Source organism: Hylobates moloch, unplaced genomic scaffold (genome assembly GCF_009828535.3).
Source record: "Hylobates moloch isolate HMO894 unplaced genomic scaffold, HMol_V3 SCAFFOLD_12, whole genome shotgun sequence".
NCBI lineage: Eukaryota > Metazoa > Chordata > Mammalia > Primates > Hylobatidae > Hylobates > Hylobates moloch.
Genome location: NW_026652287.1, coordinates 20,754,705 through 20,772,707, shown reverse-complemented (window position 1 = coordinate 20,772,707; position 18,003 = coordinate 20,754,705). Strand labels below are relative to the sequence as shown.

General features: G+C 55.1%; 1 protein-coding gene across 8 annotated transcripts in view; it reads right to left on the bottom strand.

Moving 5' to 3' along the window:
- Window positions 1–1,702: 1,702 nt before the first annotated feature.
- The window catches only part of HECTD4 (HECT domain E3 ubiquitin protein ligase 4), a 226,734-nt gene continuing 210,433 nt past the window's right edge, over window positions 1,703–18,003 (bottom strand). For 6 of the 8 annotated variants that reach the window (XM_032168628.2, XM_058425552.1, XM_058425553.1 and 3 more), the window contains exons 66-76: window positions 17,176–17,299; window positions 14,131–14,321; window positions 12,593–12,739; window positions 11,810–11,929; window positions 10,982–11,137; window positions 9,289–9,392; window positions 8,791–9,012; window positions 5,598–5,764; window positions 5,034–5,229; window positions 4,543–4,765; window positions 1,703–4,023 (exon numbers count right to left, since the gene is read on the bottom strand). In XM_032168628.2, the coding sequence (XP_032024519.1) occupies window positions 3,887–4,023; window positions 4,543–4,765; window positions 5,034–5,229; window positions 5,598–5,764; window positions 8,791–9,012; window positions 9,289–9,392; window positions 10,982–11,137; window positions 11,810–11,929; window positions 12,593–12,739; window positions 14,131–14,321; window positions 17,176–17,299 (1,787 nt within the window). In that variant the 3' untranslated portion in view covers window positions 1,703–3,886. Of the gene's footprint in view, window positions 4,024–4,542; window positions 4,766–5,033; window positions 5,230–5,597; window positions 5,765–8,790; window positions 9,095–9,288; window positions 9,393–10,107; window positions 10,282–10,981; window positions 11,138–11,809; window positions 11,930–12,592; window positions 12,740–14,130; window positions 14,322–17,175; window positions 17,300–18,003 lie in introns of those variants that run through there. The other 2 variants (XR_009209060.1, XM_058425555.1) reach the window with 2 other exon arrangements.

Genomic DNA, 18,003 nt, shown 5'->3' with positions numbered 1-18,003 from the left:
CAGAGGCTGCAGAACAGCAAAGATTGCTGCCTGTTCCTTCCTCTGAAGTTTCGTCCCAGAGGGGCACCCGCTCGATGCCAGCCAGAGCTCTCCTGTATGAGGTATCTGTCGGCCCCTGCTGGGAGGGGTTTCCCAGTCAGGAGGGGTTTCCCAGTCAGGAGGCATGGGGTTCAGGCACCCATCTGAGGAGGCAGTCTGTCCGTTAGCAGAGCTCGAGTGCTGTGCTGGGAGATCTGCTGCTGTCTTCACAGCCGGCAGGCAGGAAGTTTAAGTCTGCTGAAGCTGTGCCCACAGCCGCCCCTTCCCCCAGGTGCTCTGTCCCAGGGAGATAGGAATTTTATCTATTAGCCCTTGACTGGGGCTGCTGCCTTTCTTTCAGAGATGCCCTGCCCAGAGAGGAGGAGTCTAAATAGGCAGTCTGGCTACAGCAGCTTTGCCAAGCTGTGGTGGGCTCCAACCAGTTGGAACTTCCTGGCAGCTTGTTTACACTGTGAGGGGAAAACCCGCCTACTCAAGCCTCAGTAATGGCAGGCGCCCCTCCCCACACCAAACTCCAACATCCCAGGTTGACTTCAGACTGCTGTGCTGGCAGTGAGAATTTCAAGCCAGTGGATCTTAGCTTGCTGGGCTCCATGGGGGTGGGATCTGCTGAACTAGACCACTTGGTTCCCTGGCTTCAGCCCACTTTCCTGGGGAGTGAACTGTTCTGTCTTGCTGGCATTCCAGGTGCCACTGGGGTATGAAAAAAAACTCCTGCAGCTAGCTTGGTGTCTGCCCATATGGCCGCCCAGTTTTGCGCTTGAAACTCAGAGCCCTGGTGGCGTAGGCACCAGAGGGCATCTCTTGGTCTGCAGGTTGTGAAGACTGTGGGAAAAGCTTAGTATCTGGGCTGGAGTGCACTGTTCTTCCTGGCACAGTCTCTCATGGCTTCCCTTGGCTAGGAGAGGGAGTTTGCTGACCCCTTGTGCTTCCTGGGTGAGGCGATGCCCCACCCTGCTTCAGATCCTCCTCCATAGGCTGCACCCACTATCTAACCAGTCCCATTGAGATGAGCCAGATACCTGTTAGAAATGCAGAAATCACTTGCCTTGTGTGTTGGGCTCGCTGGGAGCTGCAGACCAGAGCTGTTCCTATTTGGCTATCTTGCTACCCTTCCAAAGTTAGTGTTTATGAAGTACAAGAAAGGTGGAGTTGAGAGCATGAGAATAAAGCGGCTCTGGGTGAGGACTACCATGGAACAGTAGGAGGGGACAAGCAGGTCACAGAGAACTGAGATTATCCAGAGTATAGCCAACCTGGGCTCCCTGGCCAGGGAGGCAGCTGTGCAAGGACCTGAGTGTTGATCATGGACAGCAGGACTCAGCAAGTCCTCATCTCTTTCCTGTATGTCCCTTCTGCACAAGGTAGGTCTACATCCACTGCCTGCTCCTGAAGGAGGAGCTGTGTCTAAGAGGGGCCTAGACTCTGCCACAGTAACAATCTGCTTGAGGAAAATGCCCACACCAGGCCCAAGTGCATAGACTAGCTGCCAGGACAAAAAGTGGGCAGGGGATGTAGGGTTAGGTTTAGCTTTGATTTTGGATTCCCCTGCCTTCGTAATTTCTACATGGAATGCACAGACTGAAGAGTCAGTCAGGTTTGGGGAAGGGTAGTTTAAAAGCCTCACGGAGTAAGAATCACGTCAAATGCCAAGAGACCATAATAATTAGAAACACTTTAATTCCTAGCCACTTGGCAGCACTTAAATATCAGAGCCATCCAAGCATGCCAGCCTTTGAACTTGCTCAGCAAGAGTAGATGATCACACAACTCTTAAGGTAAATCAAAATTAGATGAAGGTTATTTATTGGTGTGACTTTTTTCCTTTAGTGAGCTTCCTTTACACAGCATGGTGTAAATAGCATCAGATTGAATGAAAAGTTTGTTAAATGCAACCATAAATAATTATAATAAATATACATCAAGTAACTTTACAGCACACATTTTTTAGGGCCAAGGTTTGGATCTGTCTGGACCTCAATGTGCTCTCAGAGAAGCAGCCATGTTAGCAGCAGATACAGCTGTCATCTACTCAAGTGATGGCCAACAGAAGCTTCTGAACTCCTCCTGGGGAGGTAGCTGACAAGTCCATTCAAGGGATGAGGGCTAAAGAGAACCAAGAATTTAAAGATATAGGGAGGAAAAACCACTTCTAATAAATCGAAAGGCTCTTTCATTATGCAGAAATGAAAATAAAAGGATCCTTGTTGTCAGGAATACATCCTGGATGTGACCCCCGACACTCAAAGGAGCTGTGGCCGCTGGGGAGGCAGCGGGCTGACCATCTTCTTTCAAAGCAGGGGAACTGCTTGCGGGCACTCACCTCCAGAGGTGACTTGCATCAAATACAACTGATGCAGCTGTCATGATTAACCCTAGGTCGATTTCATCCTTAGGTCAGGGGATCCTTTCTGTAATGGTCCTTGATGCATTTCCTAAGAGTTATGGGGAGGAGATGGATGCTAACGGCTCTATCTCTAGAACTCACAATCTTTCCAGCAGGCCAGGGCACATCTTCTTTCTTGGACCAGCATCCACACTCCAAAACCTTCTAGATAGCACTCACTCAAAACTTCCAATATTCACAATATTATACAATAAATACAGCGATGTGATTCTGTGAGACCTGGCAAGGCCCAAAGTGACAGTGTCCAACAAGATGGCCTGTGCTGCTCATGAACAGAGTACCACTGGACAAAGACCGATTTGGGGCAGTGGGTGAGCCTGGAGGCAGCTCAGCCCTGGCACACACACTTACTTACATGGGGTGATGGGGAGTGCTGGGCAGGGCTGGCCAGAGGGGCAGAAGGACCCCCCTGGAGTCTCCATCTGGACTTGAGTGTCTGGGTCACTAAAGCAGACCCCAAATTGAGCAGGGCACCTCAGTCCACTCTTTTGAAAACGGGGATGTGGCCCTTTCCCTTGTCCTACGTCACTGCAGGGAGGAAGGGCCATTTCTGAGCATTTTGTGCTCCTTTTTTGTGGGGTAGGCTTGAATCATGTGCTTTCCTCTTCAACCAGAGTCTCGGAGGAGACCCCCACCTGAGCACTGTCCCCCATCTCTGGGTGTCTTCTCACCCCCTGCAGCTGGGATGCACCCAGCTAGGCTCTGTGAACTAAGGTTGGGATGAACCCTTAAGTCTCCTGCTCCCGAGGAGGCCTCAGATGAAAACTGTCAGACCAGGGCCCAAAGAGACAGACAGCAGATAGGGAGGTATGGGAGGGGCAGGGGAACCATTGTGGGCTTTTCCTCAGAAAAACCAAGACCAGGAGCAAGTTCTAAAGCAGGAAGATGAACACATAAAGCTCCCTGTGTGTCTCGCGTGTTTGGGCAATTGGCTCAGCCACCTCTAGGTGGAGGGAGGCCTGCTGGGGCTGCCTCTGGAGCAACTCCAGCTCGAGGCTGGAGGGCAGGGCTGGCCACAGGCTTGTCTGTGGAGGCGCTCTGCTGAAAGCACAGGCGCTCTGTGTGGCCAAGGTCATTGTACCCCCGGCTTCCTGCTGGGTGGTTCTGTGATGGGGAACCAGCTGGGGCCTTATGGCATAAGAATCTGGTGGCCACGAGGGACAATGTCCAAGAAGATCAAATTAGACACAAACTGTCTGGGAACTAAACTATCCTACAAATAGACCACAAACAGGCAGCAAAAGAACCAACCCATCACGAAACGTACAAAGACAAAAGGTTAAGTCTTCCAGGAGGCCCTGGAACGTGGACGAAAGTTCGGAAAAGCAAAATGTTGCCAACTCCTCACACAGGGCCCTGGAGGGACGGGCTGCAGTGGTGGCTTCCCAAGCCGGCAGAGTGGGTGCCTCAGTGACAGCCTAATTCTGGGGCTCCCTCCCATCAGCCACTGAGGGGGTCTTCGCGGTAGTGAATGGCACAACGAAGTTTCTCCAGCATGATTTCCAGAGAGGAGTACTGGGGAAGCTTGATCATGAACATGCAGGTCTCCACGCGGATGTAGCGAGAGTCTGGGGAACCTACAAGAAACCGAGCCAGCATCAGAGGGTTGGGCCCATGTCTGTGAGGCTCCCAGGGAAGCTGGGCTGGCCTCTGCTTCCAGGTTTGCCTCCTTGGGTAGCCCGAAGCCAATCCTGGGGCCCAGCAGGAGGGGGATGAGGGCCTGGGAACCTGTGAGATGTTCTTGGAGGGAAAAGGGGAGAGAGCTGCTGGACAGCACATGTGCCAAACTGCTGATGGGTTTGTCTGCCCAGCAAATTGTTTCGTTTTTTTTTTTTTTTAACCATTTTTCTGCATTTAAAAGTTAGAAGATTTGAAGCATTCTGGATTTTCAGCTTCTTTTAAGATATGAGAAAGTATCTAACAGCAGGCCTGTATGGCTGGTTCCTGCCCGGCCCTAATCCTCAATGATGTCTGGGTTTTGGCATGTGGGGCTCCTATTCATTGTTCTCCCTTCACATGGGGCCTGGCAGCCCCAGTTCCAAACAGAGAAAGGCTAGTGTGTCCTTACTTGGGACTTGGCCAGGGGAGGGCGGTACCTGCTGTGCCATCTGGGGGGGCGATCTTCATGGGGTACGGGGGCACATGGGCGGTGTCGGGACCCCCATCTTTGCAGGGGCAGGTGAACGGGATGCGTTCCTGGTTGCAGGCAAACTTGATGAACTTGCACAGCTCCTCCTGGGTGAACATCTCCAGGGCCCCCCAGAAGAACTCGATGTGCTGGTCCGTCTCCATCAGCCCCACCTGGTACATGGTGTGGGCCTGGGGAGGAGAGGTCCAGGTGTCAGGAGCCCTGGAGCCCCACCTACCCAGTGCCTCCCCAGCCCTGGGGTCTGCAGGCCAGGCCCAATCCTGGGGCAGGGTGCAACGTGTGGGCTGTGAGCACAGGGAGATGACAATGATACAGGTCTGTGGCAAGGACAGAGCTGAGACAGGCCACTGTCAATGCCTGCTGCTGGAGTTGAGGGTGACAGGGAGGCACGCCTGGGGCTCACCACCTCCCTGCCCAGCCTGGCCCTGGGGCGTCTACCTTGAGGAACTCGAGGTTGATGTAGGGAAGGCCGCAGGTGCGCAGCTCCATCTCCAGCGGGCTGAGCGTGGTCAGCAGCTGCAGGGGGATGATGGAGCCCAGGCCGGCCCGCACGGCCGTCACGCACTCCACATTCTGTAGCTCCCGCAGCCGCAGGCTCCGGATGGCTGCTGCGTAGATGTCCTTGTTCTCCCACCTGCCCGGGTGAGGGGCACAGGTGAGGGAGAACACCGCCGAAGAGGCTGGGTCTGGGGGCCACACCCACTCAGCCGGAGGTCCTAGATCCTCTCTTGGGAGAGGACTGGGGCCCAGCCGCCCTGGTCATCCCAGTCCTTTCCTGCCTCTGGTGCCGCCACCTCAGAGCTGTTTTCTTAGTAAACCCCTTCTGCTGAGGACCCTCTTTCTTGGCACCCACCATCCTGCCTCATCTCCCTCTTCTGATGAAATCCACCTGTCACCTGACCTAGGTCCTCGTGTCATTGCCCAGGAACAGATGCTGCTGTCATACCCTGGCTGGCTGGCCAGGCCAGCCCCTGCCAGCCCCTGCCACGCGCACACACTCACGCCACAAGGATGTGCCGGCCCCGGCTGCACAGCTCCACCTCCTCGCCCGTCATGGTCAGGTAGGTGAACCTGCAGCAGGGCTTGTTGGGGCTGTCGGGGCTCTCGGTGGCCAGGTGCTGGGAGGCAATCTCAGCGCACAGGGCCTCCAGCTCGGTCTCGTCATTGATCTGGAGGGTGGAGGCAGAGCGAGGCTCATTATGAGGCCATGGGAGGTGGAACCCTGATCCCCAGGTGGCTGGGCAAACCCCAAGCGCAGCTGGTGGGGTCTACCCTTGGCCGTGCAGATGAGCACGTGACACAGGTTTGGCCAATCAGAACCTGCCATCAGTTCAGGGCAGGGCGTGTGACCCAGGCCAGGCTAAAGAGACCCACATTCCAGGCCTTTTCCCATGTCTGTTTGGAGGCAGCGATCCTCTCTCACTGGCATGGACCGACTATGATGGGAAACCCTTTACTGCTGGAGGCCACCTCTGCCTGTGCGCTAGGAGAGACTGCTCAAGGCTAATTATGCTTTTCTTTTTCTTTTTTTTTTTTTGAGACGGAGTTTTGCTTTTGTTGCCCAGGCTGGAGTGCAATGGCGCAATCTCGGCTCACTGCAACCTCGCCTCCTGGGTGCAAGCAATTATCCTGTCTCAGCCTCCCGAGTAGCTGGGATTACAGGCGCCCACCACCATGCCTGGTCAATTTTTGTATTTTTAGTAGAGACTGGGTTTCACTATGTTGGCCAGGCTGGTCTCTAACTCCTGACCTCAGGTGATCTACCTGCCTCAGCCTTCCAAAGAGCTGGGATTACAGGTGTGAGCCACTGCACCCAGACCGCTTTTTCTTTTTGTTTTTTTTTTTGAGACGGATTCTCACTCTGTCAGCTGGAGTGCAGTGGCGTAATCTCAGCTCACTGCAACCTCTGCCCCCCGGGTTCAAGCAATTCTCTGCCTCAGGCTCCCGAGTAGCTGGGATTACAGGCACCCACCACCATGCCTGGCTAATTTTTGTATTTTTAGTAGAGACGGGGTTTCACCACCTTGGCCAGGCTGGTCTTGAACTCTTGACCTCGTGATCCACCCGCCTCAGCCTCCCAAAGTGCTGGGATTACAAGTGTGAGCCACCACGCCTGGCCTCTTTCTTTTTTTTTTAAAGCAATCTGGATCAGAGGCCTGAGACCAATACCAGATGACACTGTTTGAACACCTGGATTTGGCCCTGCCTGAAGTCAAACCCATCATGCTTTTTGTTTTAAGAGCAACTAATTTTTTTTTGAGATGGAGTCTTGCTCTGTCACCCAGGCTGGAGTGCAGTGGCGCGATTATCAGCTCACTGCAAGCTCCGCCTCTCGAGTTCATGCCATTCTCCTGCCTCAGCCTCCTGAGTAGCTGGGACTATAGGCACCCGCCACCACGCCCGGCTAATTTTTTGTATTTTTAGTAGAGATGGGGTTTCACCGTGTTAGCCAGGATGGTCTTGATCTCCTGACCTCATGATCCGCCCGCCTCGGCCTCCCGAAGTTCTGGGATTACAGGTGTGAGCCACCACACCTGGCCTAAGAGCAACTCATTTTAAACAATTTTTTTCTAAAGCTTGTTGGAGTTGGGATTTCTGTCCCTTGCCACCAGACAGCCCTGACTTAGTCCTGTCTGTGGAGGTGTACAGGCTACCGCCTCCCCACATTTGGCGACCAGGATCAGAGTCCAGGGGAAACTGATTTGCACTGTGCCTGCCCGGCCACCAGGGAGACGACAGGGTCGGACCCAAAGGAGACTGACTGCAGCTTGGGGACAGTGACAGGTGGATGGACATTCAGGTCTAAGCCTGGAGTCTCCTTAGTAGCAACCTCCCTACCCCTTCACCGCAGATACTCCACTGATACAAGTCGAGAGCATTTCTTCCTAGTATGCACTCCACAACACCATGTGGTTCTGTATCCCACACCCTCTGGGGCCCTGGCCATCCCTGTAGCCAGAAGCCTCAGCTGGCCTGTCTGCTGGGACCCCGCCTCACATCCCCTGCTGCCCCAGCCTGCGCTGCACCCAGAGCCCCAGGAGGACTCCTTGGAGGAGTGCAGGAGACGCATAAACCCCCAGCCCACTGTGGGTGTTCTTCCACCCTTTAGACAATGCCTTGTCATCTCTGTTTCCACCGAGAAGCCACTGGCATCCAGGACTCTGGCTCTGCTATTGTCTTGCAATGGCTGCCCTGAGTGACCCAGGGGGACAATGGCAGAGACCAGAGACCTGGCCAGGCAGTGCTTCAGTTAGCCATGGAGTATTCTGCTGGCATAGGCAGAAGCAGCTGGCACCTCCTTCACCTGAGGCCCAGGAGAGAGCAGCTTCTGCCAGGCCTCAGGCATGATGTCCACTCTCATGGCCTTGAGGGGCGCCAGGTGGGACGTTGCCCTCCACACTCGGCCAAGATGGCTCTCTCAGCTGCAGGGCGTGTGGTGCTGGAGAGGCCGGAAGTCAGAGCAGGCAGCCCTGGGCTCCCGGTGGCTCTGCTCCCTGCCAGCTGTGAGGGCCCAGGCAAGTCACCTCCCTTTGGTGAGCCTCACTTTCCTCCTGGCCTTGTGATGATGGAATAAAGCCCTCCGCCCTCCACCGCGAAAGAGACAAGCCTGGACACTCCCCGAGGACAGGGCGAGTGTCCAGAGTCTGGCTGGCCCGTGACAGGGCCTCAGTGATGGCCCCTGAGTGAACGGAGGGACTGTGGACCCCATCTCCCTCCGGGGGGGCACTGGGCAACAGCACCATGCTGTCAACATCTGCACGTGGCCTGGAGAGGCAGGAAGGGCTCCATCCTAATGCCTCCCCCTTGGTTGACCTCAGGTGGTCCCAGGGCTGACTCCTGTGCTCTGAGGCCCTGAAACAACTCTTAACCTTCACCCCTACAGCCGTTCTCCCAGTGCCTGTTCACTCAGCTCCAGGAGCCCTTGCCCATGGCCAGGCGACGAGCACCAATGTGGGAGGGGAGGGCCAGCAGGGCTGGTCATGTCACTTCCAATCTCTGCTGCCAGCAGGGAGGGAGGCCAGAGGCCTCTGTCCCCATGAAACAAGCCTTCCTGGCACGTGGCTCACACCCCTAAGGTCCTCTGTGGGATCCCAACCCAGCCTCAGCAGGGAGCTCGGGTCTGCATGGAGGCCTAAGCAAGGTGGCAGGGAGGCCCCGGGCTCTGCAGCCCCCCAGAACTGTGCCTTGCACTCACGCTCTCAAACTTCTTGACGTAATTGTAGGTGAGGATGTCCGCTTCCTGAAGGTCTTGCTCAGGGTCCAAGGGCTCGCCCACCAGCATCTTCCAGAAGGAGGGCAGGAGGTCCAGGGGCAGCGGGACGTCTGCCCGAATAGCAATCCCCAGCAGCTGCCCCAGGAAGTGCAGCAGCTGCTCCTCCCCGTAGGTGATGGGGCTCGGGGTCAGGATATACTTGCCCTGGAAGCGGAGGTGGCCATGAGGTGACCTGGGCGTGGGCCTCTGTGCCCGCCAGGGAACATGTGTTTCAAGCCACTGCACCCTGTGGCAGGCAGGAGAGAAGTCACTGCAAGCTCCCAGAGCTTGCCGATCCAGTGTGGCAGGGACCTGTCCCCACAGATTGGGAGGGTTTCTGAAAAGGTTTGGCTTTGATGAAACACACACTGCCCCGCCACCCCAGCCACTGCGCCGGACCTGAGCTCGGGGGCATGGAGCCTCCTCCCGGTCTCTGCCTACCTTGTTCTTATTGACAGCTGAGCTGGGGCACAGCAGCAGCAGCGACAGCGAGGAACTCTGCAGCTCCTTACACACCTGCCACAGGAAGTGGCGGAAAGAGCCGCCTGCAGGACAGACGAAACACATGGGCACCTGGGGTGTCCCAGCGGGAGGTGACACCATTCTCTCCCTCTCACCTGCTGGCTGGAGCGGCTACTCCTTCCACAGCCTACCTGCCGCTGTGGCGGGGTGGAAAGAAGCCACCTCAGGCCTGGGAGGCCTCAGGCCCAATCCTGCTCTCCACTCACTAGTAGGGCCACCCAGGGATACCACGGAGGGCAAGATGTCCCTGAGGCTCAGTCACCTGTCTGTCAAATGGGAGAGTGACCGTACCTACCCTAAAGGCCATTCAAAGATTCAGTGAGGTCACCGCAGGTCCCCACACCGGCAACCTCTCACAGCTGCAAGCCCGCCTGAGTTGTGGACTTGTTTGGTCCACCTCTGTCCCTCTGGGCCAGGCTGAGGGCAGGACCACCTGTTTCACTCAGCACTGCCTCCCCCACTGCCCGGGCTCGCGTTTGCCCGATGAATGCGTAAGTGAATGGACAAATGTGTGAATGTGCAAAGGGCAATGGTAACTGCCCATCCTCTCCTGCTGCCATTCAAGATGGGCCTTTGGTTTCGTTGCAAATCTCCTGTGGCCTTCCCTGTGTTCCCTATCAGTACCCTGAGGTCAGGGAGCTCTGAGCACAGCTGTGCCCACACCCTGCTTGGTCAGAGACATGTGGAAACCCAGTGTGGGGACCCAGTGCAGGGGCAGATGGTGGGCCTGGCCCTCACCTCTGCTTCAAGGAGAAGCAGGAGCATCCTGACTGCTGACGCCTGGAAGGCCAGGGGCCTGGACCCTGGAACCCCAGCTGGCTGCATGACCTTGGGAAGTGACTTGGCTTTGTAGAGTCCCAGTTTCCCTATGTGTAGGATGGGCCAGGGCTGGCACTCTGGGCAGGTTCGCTGCTGTGGGGAGGATAAGGTGTCGAGCGTGAGTCTGGGCTGTCAGTGAACCAGAGCTGCTCTCAGAGAGGCCTAGGAGGCCTGCCCATAGGATGCCAGGGTCCCCCGTCTGGGAGGCAGCTGTGTTCCATGGGGGCAGATCAGAGGAAAGGGGAGAAGGAGCTGGGTGGGGGCTCCCTCCTGCCCAGACAGCCTTTCCCTCCAGTGCGCCCGGCTGCGGAGAAACTAGCTTTCTTCTCCATCTGCAGTGGACACGTTTCCTGAATGTCTGGGGCTAAGCCTAAGAGGTCACAAGGGAGCACTTGCTCAGCTGCCAGTCCTCATCCCTGCAGAGTGCGATGGTGCCATCTTAACCAAGGGCTCCTCAACACCCTGCCTCTCATGGGGCACACACAAGCTTTTAGGCCCACCAACTCCTCAGCCAGGGCCCTTCCTGGGGAGGGGTCCAATCAGCACCGAGGAGGGCCCTGAGCAGAGGTGCCGTCCCCAAGCCCAGCAGGGACTGGCTGAGGCTTCCACAGCGGGCTGGTCTGGAGGACACGGGCGTGAGGCCGCTCTGGGTGCAGACCTGGCTTCTGCAGCACAGGTGCTGAGGATGTGGCTTTTACTCTTGGAAATGGAGGTCTTGGGCAGCTGGGGCTAAGGCTGGACACTAAACACAGCTCCTCCAGCGGGGAGGGGAGCCTGGCGGGCCACCACTTACTGGTGCCATGGACCTCCTCGCCAGTGAAGCGGATGTTGAAGGCATATGTGGGGTCACCGCCACTGGCCAGCTTGACGCAGAGCTGAGACGACGGCACTGAGGCCAGCTGCCTGGCAGCCTGACAGAAGTAGGAGTTTTCAGAAGCTCTGATTTCCCCTGGAAAGTGAGATGAGCTGATCAAAGCACCCCGCCGTGGCCACCCTCTCCCCTCCCCTTGAGGACAGACCCTGGGCCTAGCAGGCCTGTGCCTGTCCCCGGACCCCTGCTCCCTCGCTCGGCCCCCTGTGCCTTCTCTACCCTCAGAACACCTTAGAGCCTTCTGTGCCTTAGCACTCATGGCTCCCACTTCTGGAACCTGCCCTCCTGGGCCCCCAGTGCTTGGCCCCTTCTCATCTTCTAGAGGCTTCCCTCTGCCTCTCGGGGAGGTCCTCGCCCCCCAACTCCTCTCTCGTTTCCTCTGCGTGTATCTCTTCTGTCTATATGCTGTGGCAGAGACTCTGGGGAGCCTCCCCAATGCCCTTCTCTCCCTTTCCTTTGATGCTGGAATCCCCATTTTTGGCAGGCACATGGCTGATCAGAGCAAAGCCTGCCCCACCTGACCCTGTGCAGCTGGGCAGGCCCCCAGGAGCCAAGCTCCTTCTGCTATGCCCCTTCCCTGAGCTCCTGAGGGGACCTTCCAGCAGGAAGCCACACACCAGGGTGCTCCAGCAGAACGACAGGAGGAACCGCCGCACCAGCCCTGGACCCCCTTCTTTTATGTTCCAGAAATCCGCTAGCGTGTTTAGGCACTGCCATTTTGCATTTTTTGCTCTCTGCAGCCAACCCCACCTCCCACAATTTCCAGTGGGTCCAAGGTGATCTCAGGCGCCGCGTGGTCCGCTGTCCTCTGCACAGTGGCATTCAGCACTCGATTCATCACAGTCACCTTCGTGTCATAGAAGATCAGCCCTAAGGAGAGGAACGTGGGAGAGGCTTGGGTGGGGCTTTGTCCCTTCCTTCCCAGTCCCCCCAAGACTCTCCTCGGGTCCCTGGGTGTGGCACTCTCAGGACCCCTGGTGGCAGTAGAGCCGGGTCCTGACTGTGGAGGGCGGTGTGTCAGCATCCACCCAGCATTTAGCCTTTGTCATTCCCAGGAGACATCCAATTTCCAGAAACAATGCAAACAAACTAGAGTTGCAAAATGGAATGTAGAAAATGATACCTATTTTTAATTTAAAAAAAGACAAAAAGCTGTGTGTGCACACATGTGTCTGTTTATATGTGAAGAGAAAAGTCTGGAAGGATAGAGACTCATCTGTTAACAATGTCACTACTGGGATGTAGGGATGTGGAGGCCAGATAGTAAACAGACCTTCATATATTTCTAATTAATTTGAAAACCTTAAAAATAATTTTATTTTTCAGAGCATATGTTACTTTTATAATTAAAGTAACTTTCCTTGGGTGGGCCTGTTGCTCCAGAGGAGCCCTGCCTGCTAGATGAAAGGTTGAGGTGGGGAGGCATCTTCAACCTGGGGGGCTGCCCAAGGACCTGCCCGTGGATTCTGGCCCCTGGCGTCTTGCAGGTCACCGCTCTCTTCCTGCAGGGCCAGGGCGGGCGCAGGCACTGACCTTTGGCCTCCTTCAGCAGGGCGGCGATGCTGTGGGTGTACATGGGAGTCTGGCGCAGCTCCACCAGGGGCAGGAAGAAGGTCTCCAGTGTGGTGTTGAGGGACTGCAGCAAGGCGAAGCGCAGGCGCAGGCTCTCAATGGGCACGTCTGCAGGGCGCAGGAGCAGTCAGGCTGAGATCTCGGCCAGGTGGCTGAGATGCCTGACTCACAGGCAACACAGGGAGACCCTATCACTGCGAACAGGATTGGTGGATTTTTTACCTGGGACCCTGGAGATGCTGTCAGTGAGTGAGCGGCCTCCAATGTGCCTGTGCCTATGCCAAGCATACAGAAAGGGCAAGGCCCTGGCTGGCCAGATGGAGGTGCTGGCTCTTAAGGAGTCCAAGGCCCCCTCATCTACCTTCAGGGCCATGCCAGGGCTGTGCACTATATTATTTTTTGACTTACTATTTTGAAATAGTAATATAGGAGGTTGCAAAAATGGCACAAAGAGTCCTGTGTACATTTCTCCCAGTGTCCCCCAATGGTGATGTCATATCAAAACCAGGAAACTGTGCCACTGGCACACTGCCCTTCAGTCCTTCACCCTTCTCACTGCGACAGACGGAAGTCAGGACAACCTCTTGCCCACCTTTACCTCCTTGGCACCCAGGAGAGAGCAAGGGCTCTGCTTCTGTTGCTGATGAGGCAAGCGGCTGAGCACAGCCCCTGGGACGAGTGTAATGAGCTGCTCGCCAACACCTTGTAAAGGGGGTGCGTCTGGGAATTAACAATTTATTTTTTGTGTGCAATCCTAGTTTTTTTTTGGAGACGGAGTTTTGCTCTTATTGCCCAGGCGGTGGCTCACCGCAACCTCCACCTCCCGGGTTCAAGTGATTCTCCTGCCTCAGCCTCCCAAGTAGCTGGGATTACAGGCGTGCGCCACCATGCCCGGCTAATTTTGTACTTTTAGTAGAGACGGGGTTTCTCCATGTTGGTCAGGCTAGTCTCGAACTCCTGATCTCAGGTGATCCGCCCGCCTTGGCCTCTCAAAGTGCTGGGATTACAGGCATGAGCCAGCGCGCCTGGCCCAGAGAACAGCTTTCTCTCTATGGAAACACAGGGGTACCTGAATGGGCCCTCCTGCAATCCTAGCTTTTAAGAAAAACACAGTGTTCCCCGTTATGAAGGCTAATGCCTCTACTGCAAGTTATCAGACTATAAATGCTTCTCACTCTCCATGGCAGCCTGGCCTCAGTGGGGCCTCCAGGCAGCGGCCTGGGCATCCCCTGCAGCCGTGCATTTCTGTATCTGCTCCCTGGCTTTGTTGTCATTGGCATTAAAAAAGGCCCCGGACTAATTAGGCCACAGTCCTGGCTCCCTGCCTTGCCCTCCCCGTTTCATCAGCCCACTCTTCCTTGCACACCTGGCGCATAGCAGGTGTTCATAAGTGTTTGTTTGATGGACGTCTAAATGAATCTAGCCCTTGTAAATGCCCCTTGTCATGGGGCATGCCTGCATCAGGCAGCAGGGGAGGGGACAGGCCCAGGGCCACATACTCAGGAGACAGGCCACTCTGGGGTCAGCAGCATCCGCGGGGTCCAGGTACACCTCATGGGGATGGAGCCGTGCGGGCGTGATGGCAAGGTGGCGGCACAGCTGGTTGATGTACTGCACGAGTGCCACATCCATCTCCAGGGTCCACTTTCTTGAGGCCTTCTGTGCGTGTCGGACATCGATGCAGGCGCACCTGGGAGTGGGGATGGGGGAGAGGGGCAAAGTGAGGTGGGGCGCACTGGGATGACTGTTGCATTTCTCTTACAGAGCTCTGTCCTCAGCTCCTGGAGCATGTTCAGAAGACGGCCTCGCCTTCCAGGTTGTTTCTTGGTGCCTGGACAGCTCCTCATGGGGAAATCTCTTTCAAAAGAAGCAGGTCAAGCATGCTGGTGGGAGTGGGAATGCTGCATCCTTCTGGGAGGTGGCACCATGCACCTACCCATGCCTCACTCCTGTGTGTCGGCAGCAGTGTGTGAGGGTGAAGGAGGAGCTCCTAATAGCCTCAGCCTGCGGTGTGTCACAAAACTTTTTTCTCCTTAGAGACAAAGTCTTGCTCTGTGGCCCGGACTGGAGTGCAGTGGGGCGATCATAGCTCACTGCAGCCTTGAACTCCTGGACTCAAGCGATCCTCCCACCTCAGCCTCCCCAGTAGCTGGGACCACAAAATTTTAATTTTTTAATTTTTTAATTTTTATTTGTTTTTTTGAGATGGAGTCTCGCTCTGTCACCCAGGCTGGAGTGTAGTGGCACGATCTCAGCTCACTGCAAGCTCTGCCTCCTGGGTTCACGCCATTCTTCTGCCTCAGCCTCCCAACTAGCTAGGACTACAGGTGCCTGTCACCACATCCAGCTAATTTTCTTTTTTGTATTTTTAGTAGAGACGGGGTTTCACCGTGTTAGCCAGGATGGTCTCGATCTCCTGACCTTGTGATCCGCCCGCCTCAGCCTCCCAAAGTGCCGGGATTACAGGCGTGAGCCAATGCGCCCGGCCAATTTTTAATTTTTTTTTGTAGAGACGGGGTCTCGTTGTGTCGCCCAGGCTGTTCTTGAAATCCTGGGCTCAAGCCATCCTCCTGCCTCAGCTCCCAAAGTGCTAGGGTTTCTAAAACAAGTTGAGAAAACTTGTCCCTGCCACCATAATGCAAGATCCATTCAGGGATTGACTCTGAGCCTTCAACGATGGTACAAAAGGCTGGCACCAAGCAGTAAAGCATTTCTCAATTCTGAAAATGGATTTTTTAAAAAAGCATGTTTTGGTAGCCATTTTCTTTTCTTTTCTTTCTTTTTTGAGATGGAGTTTCGCTCTTGTTGCCCAGGCTAGAGTGCAATGGCGCAATCTCGCCTCGCCACAACCCCTGCCTCCCAGGTTCAAGTGATTCTCCTGCCTCAGCCTCCCAAGTAGCTGGGACTACAGGCATGCGCCACCATGCTCAGCTAATTTTTGTAGAGATGGGGTTTCACCATGTTGGTCAGGTTGGTCTTGAATTCCTGACCTCAGGTGATCCGCCCGCCTCGGCCTCCCAAATTGCTGGGATTACAGGTGTGAGCCACCTTGTCTGGCTTTTTTTTTTTTTTTTTTTAGACAGAGTGTGGCTCTTGTTGCCCAGGCTGGAGTGCAATGGTGCATGCAGTCTTGGCTCACTGCAACCCTTTGCCTCCTGGGTTCAAGCGATTCTCCTGCCTCAGCCTCCTGAGTAGCTGGGATTACAAGCGCCTACCACCACACCTGGCTGGTAGTAGAGACGGGGTTTCACCATGTTGATCAGGTTGGTCTCAAAACTCCTGACCTCAGGTGATCCACCTGCCTCGACCTCCCAAAGTGCTAGGATTACAGGCGTGAGCCACTGCGCTCAGCCTTGATAGCCATTTTCTTTTTCTTTTTTTTGAGATGGAGTCTCGCTCTGTTGCCCAGGCTGGAGTGCTGTGACACAATCTCGGCTCCCTGCAACCTCTGCCTCCTGGGTTCAAGCGATTGTCCTGCCTCAGCCTCCTGAGTAGCTGGGCCGACAGGCATGTGCCCCATGCCCGGCTAATTTTTGTATTTTTAGTACAGACGGGGTTTCACGATATTGGCCAGGCTGGTCTCAAGCTCCTAACCTCATGCCTCCCAAAGTGCTGGGATTACAGGTGCGAGGCACCGCGCCCCGCCTAGTAGCCATTTTCATTGATTGATGCCGGGTGCACTTGCTGTGGACAAGGCTGAGTAGGGGCGTGTGTGTGTGCGTATGTGCACACACGTGCGAGCCAGAGGGAGGGCAGGGCAGGGTGATTTCTGGAGTGCCTAGGATTCACTTATAGCTAGAAAGGGGAAACCATATTTAGCCCTGGAGCCCTGGCGAGCTGTGGCCTAGCTGTGCCCCTGCCTGGGAAGGAGTGAGGGCAATGGGGACTCGAGGCAAAGTGTGACTCTGAGGACAAGGTTCTTTGGGGTAAGAAATTGTCTGTTATGGGACTGAACTGTGTCCTCCCAGTCCCTGACCAGATACGTATGTTGAAGCCCTAATCCCCAGTGTGACTGTATTTGGAGACAGGGCCTTTAAAGAGGTGATTCAGGCTAAAAGAGGTCATCAGCGTGGGCTCCTAATCCAACAGGACTGGTATCCTTGTAAGAAGAGGAGATTAGGACACAGATAGGTACTGAGGGAAGACCCCATGTGAGGACCTTGAGAAGGTGGCAGTCTGGGAGCCAAGGAGAGTGGCCCCAGGAGAAACCAGCACTGCTGACACCTTGATCTGGGCCTTCCAGCCTCCAGAACTGAGAGATAATACGTTTCTGTTGTTTAAGCCACCCAGTGTGTGGTGTCCTGTCACGGCAGCCCAAGCTGACCAGCACAGTCTCCAACTCAGGAGTGTGGAGAAAAAGAACAGGTTTGTTTACAAATGGGTTAGAAAACCCATTTAGCACTCAGGAAAAAAACTCAGAAATTATGAAATAACTCAGAAAGCATTATCAACAAGGGAGATGGATCAGCTCCTCAGAAATTATGCTCTTGGCTGAAAACAATTTCTATGCAAGGTGCCAACTGAGTCCAGGGGTAACCTCTTACCTCTCAAAATGAAGATCGTAACCACAGGACAAGATCGCCCTCCAGACACTGCGGATGTCTTGCTTGGCTCGGTCAATAACAAATTTGTGAAATCCTTCTAGCGTCAGGTATTTTTCCTCAGGGACTGGTGGAAAGGGTTCAGTGTGAGGAATCTGGTGAGACCTGCGCACATCGCGCGCCTCCAACGTGCTCTGCTCTCACCACAGCCTCTCCCTTATGGCCCAACCCATCTAATTCCCCTCTCCCTCCTGTAACTCTGGGAATTGTCATTTGCCATTGTGACCCACTACGCACAGGATACTCATAAGCCCTCATGTGCCCAGGCCCCTGAGGGCTCTGTCTCCCTCAACAGGCTGCAGTTTCCCACAACTCCTCTATGAATCTCTAAACCATCGCCGACTGACAAAGCAATTTTCCAGACAACAAGAATAGCTTTCTCCAATGCTGCCTGGGCCTTTCTGGACGCTTGCTTTCTACTGTCCCAGCACAGGCCGCTAGCTTAGGCCAGTGCCTTCTAGAAGAAAGCGTCCATGCAGATTTCCCAAGCTTCACTTTTCGGTCACAGTCATCTGTTCTTTATCCTGGGCATGTGGTGTTTCTAGAACTGCTATTTTACCTCCTCAAGTTCATGGTCATCAAAGATGGCATCGAGGGGTGATCTCTGGCCAGGAATATTTCCCAGAATCTCTGGAAATGCTGCCCTGACTGATACCCCAGGGAACCCAGAGCCCAGAGCAGAGGCCATCCCAGTAGGAGAGTGGCCAGTTGGGAAAAGCAGAGGCCTGCTCCTCGGGGGGTGCCAAGTCTCCAGGATGGAAGCAGGTCCCA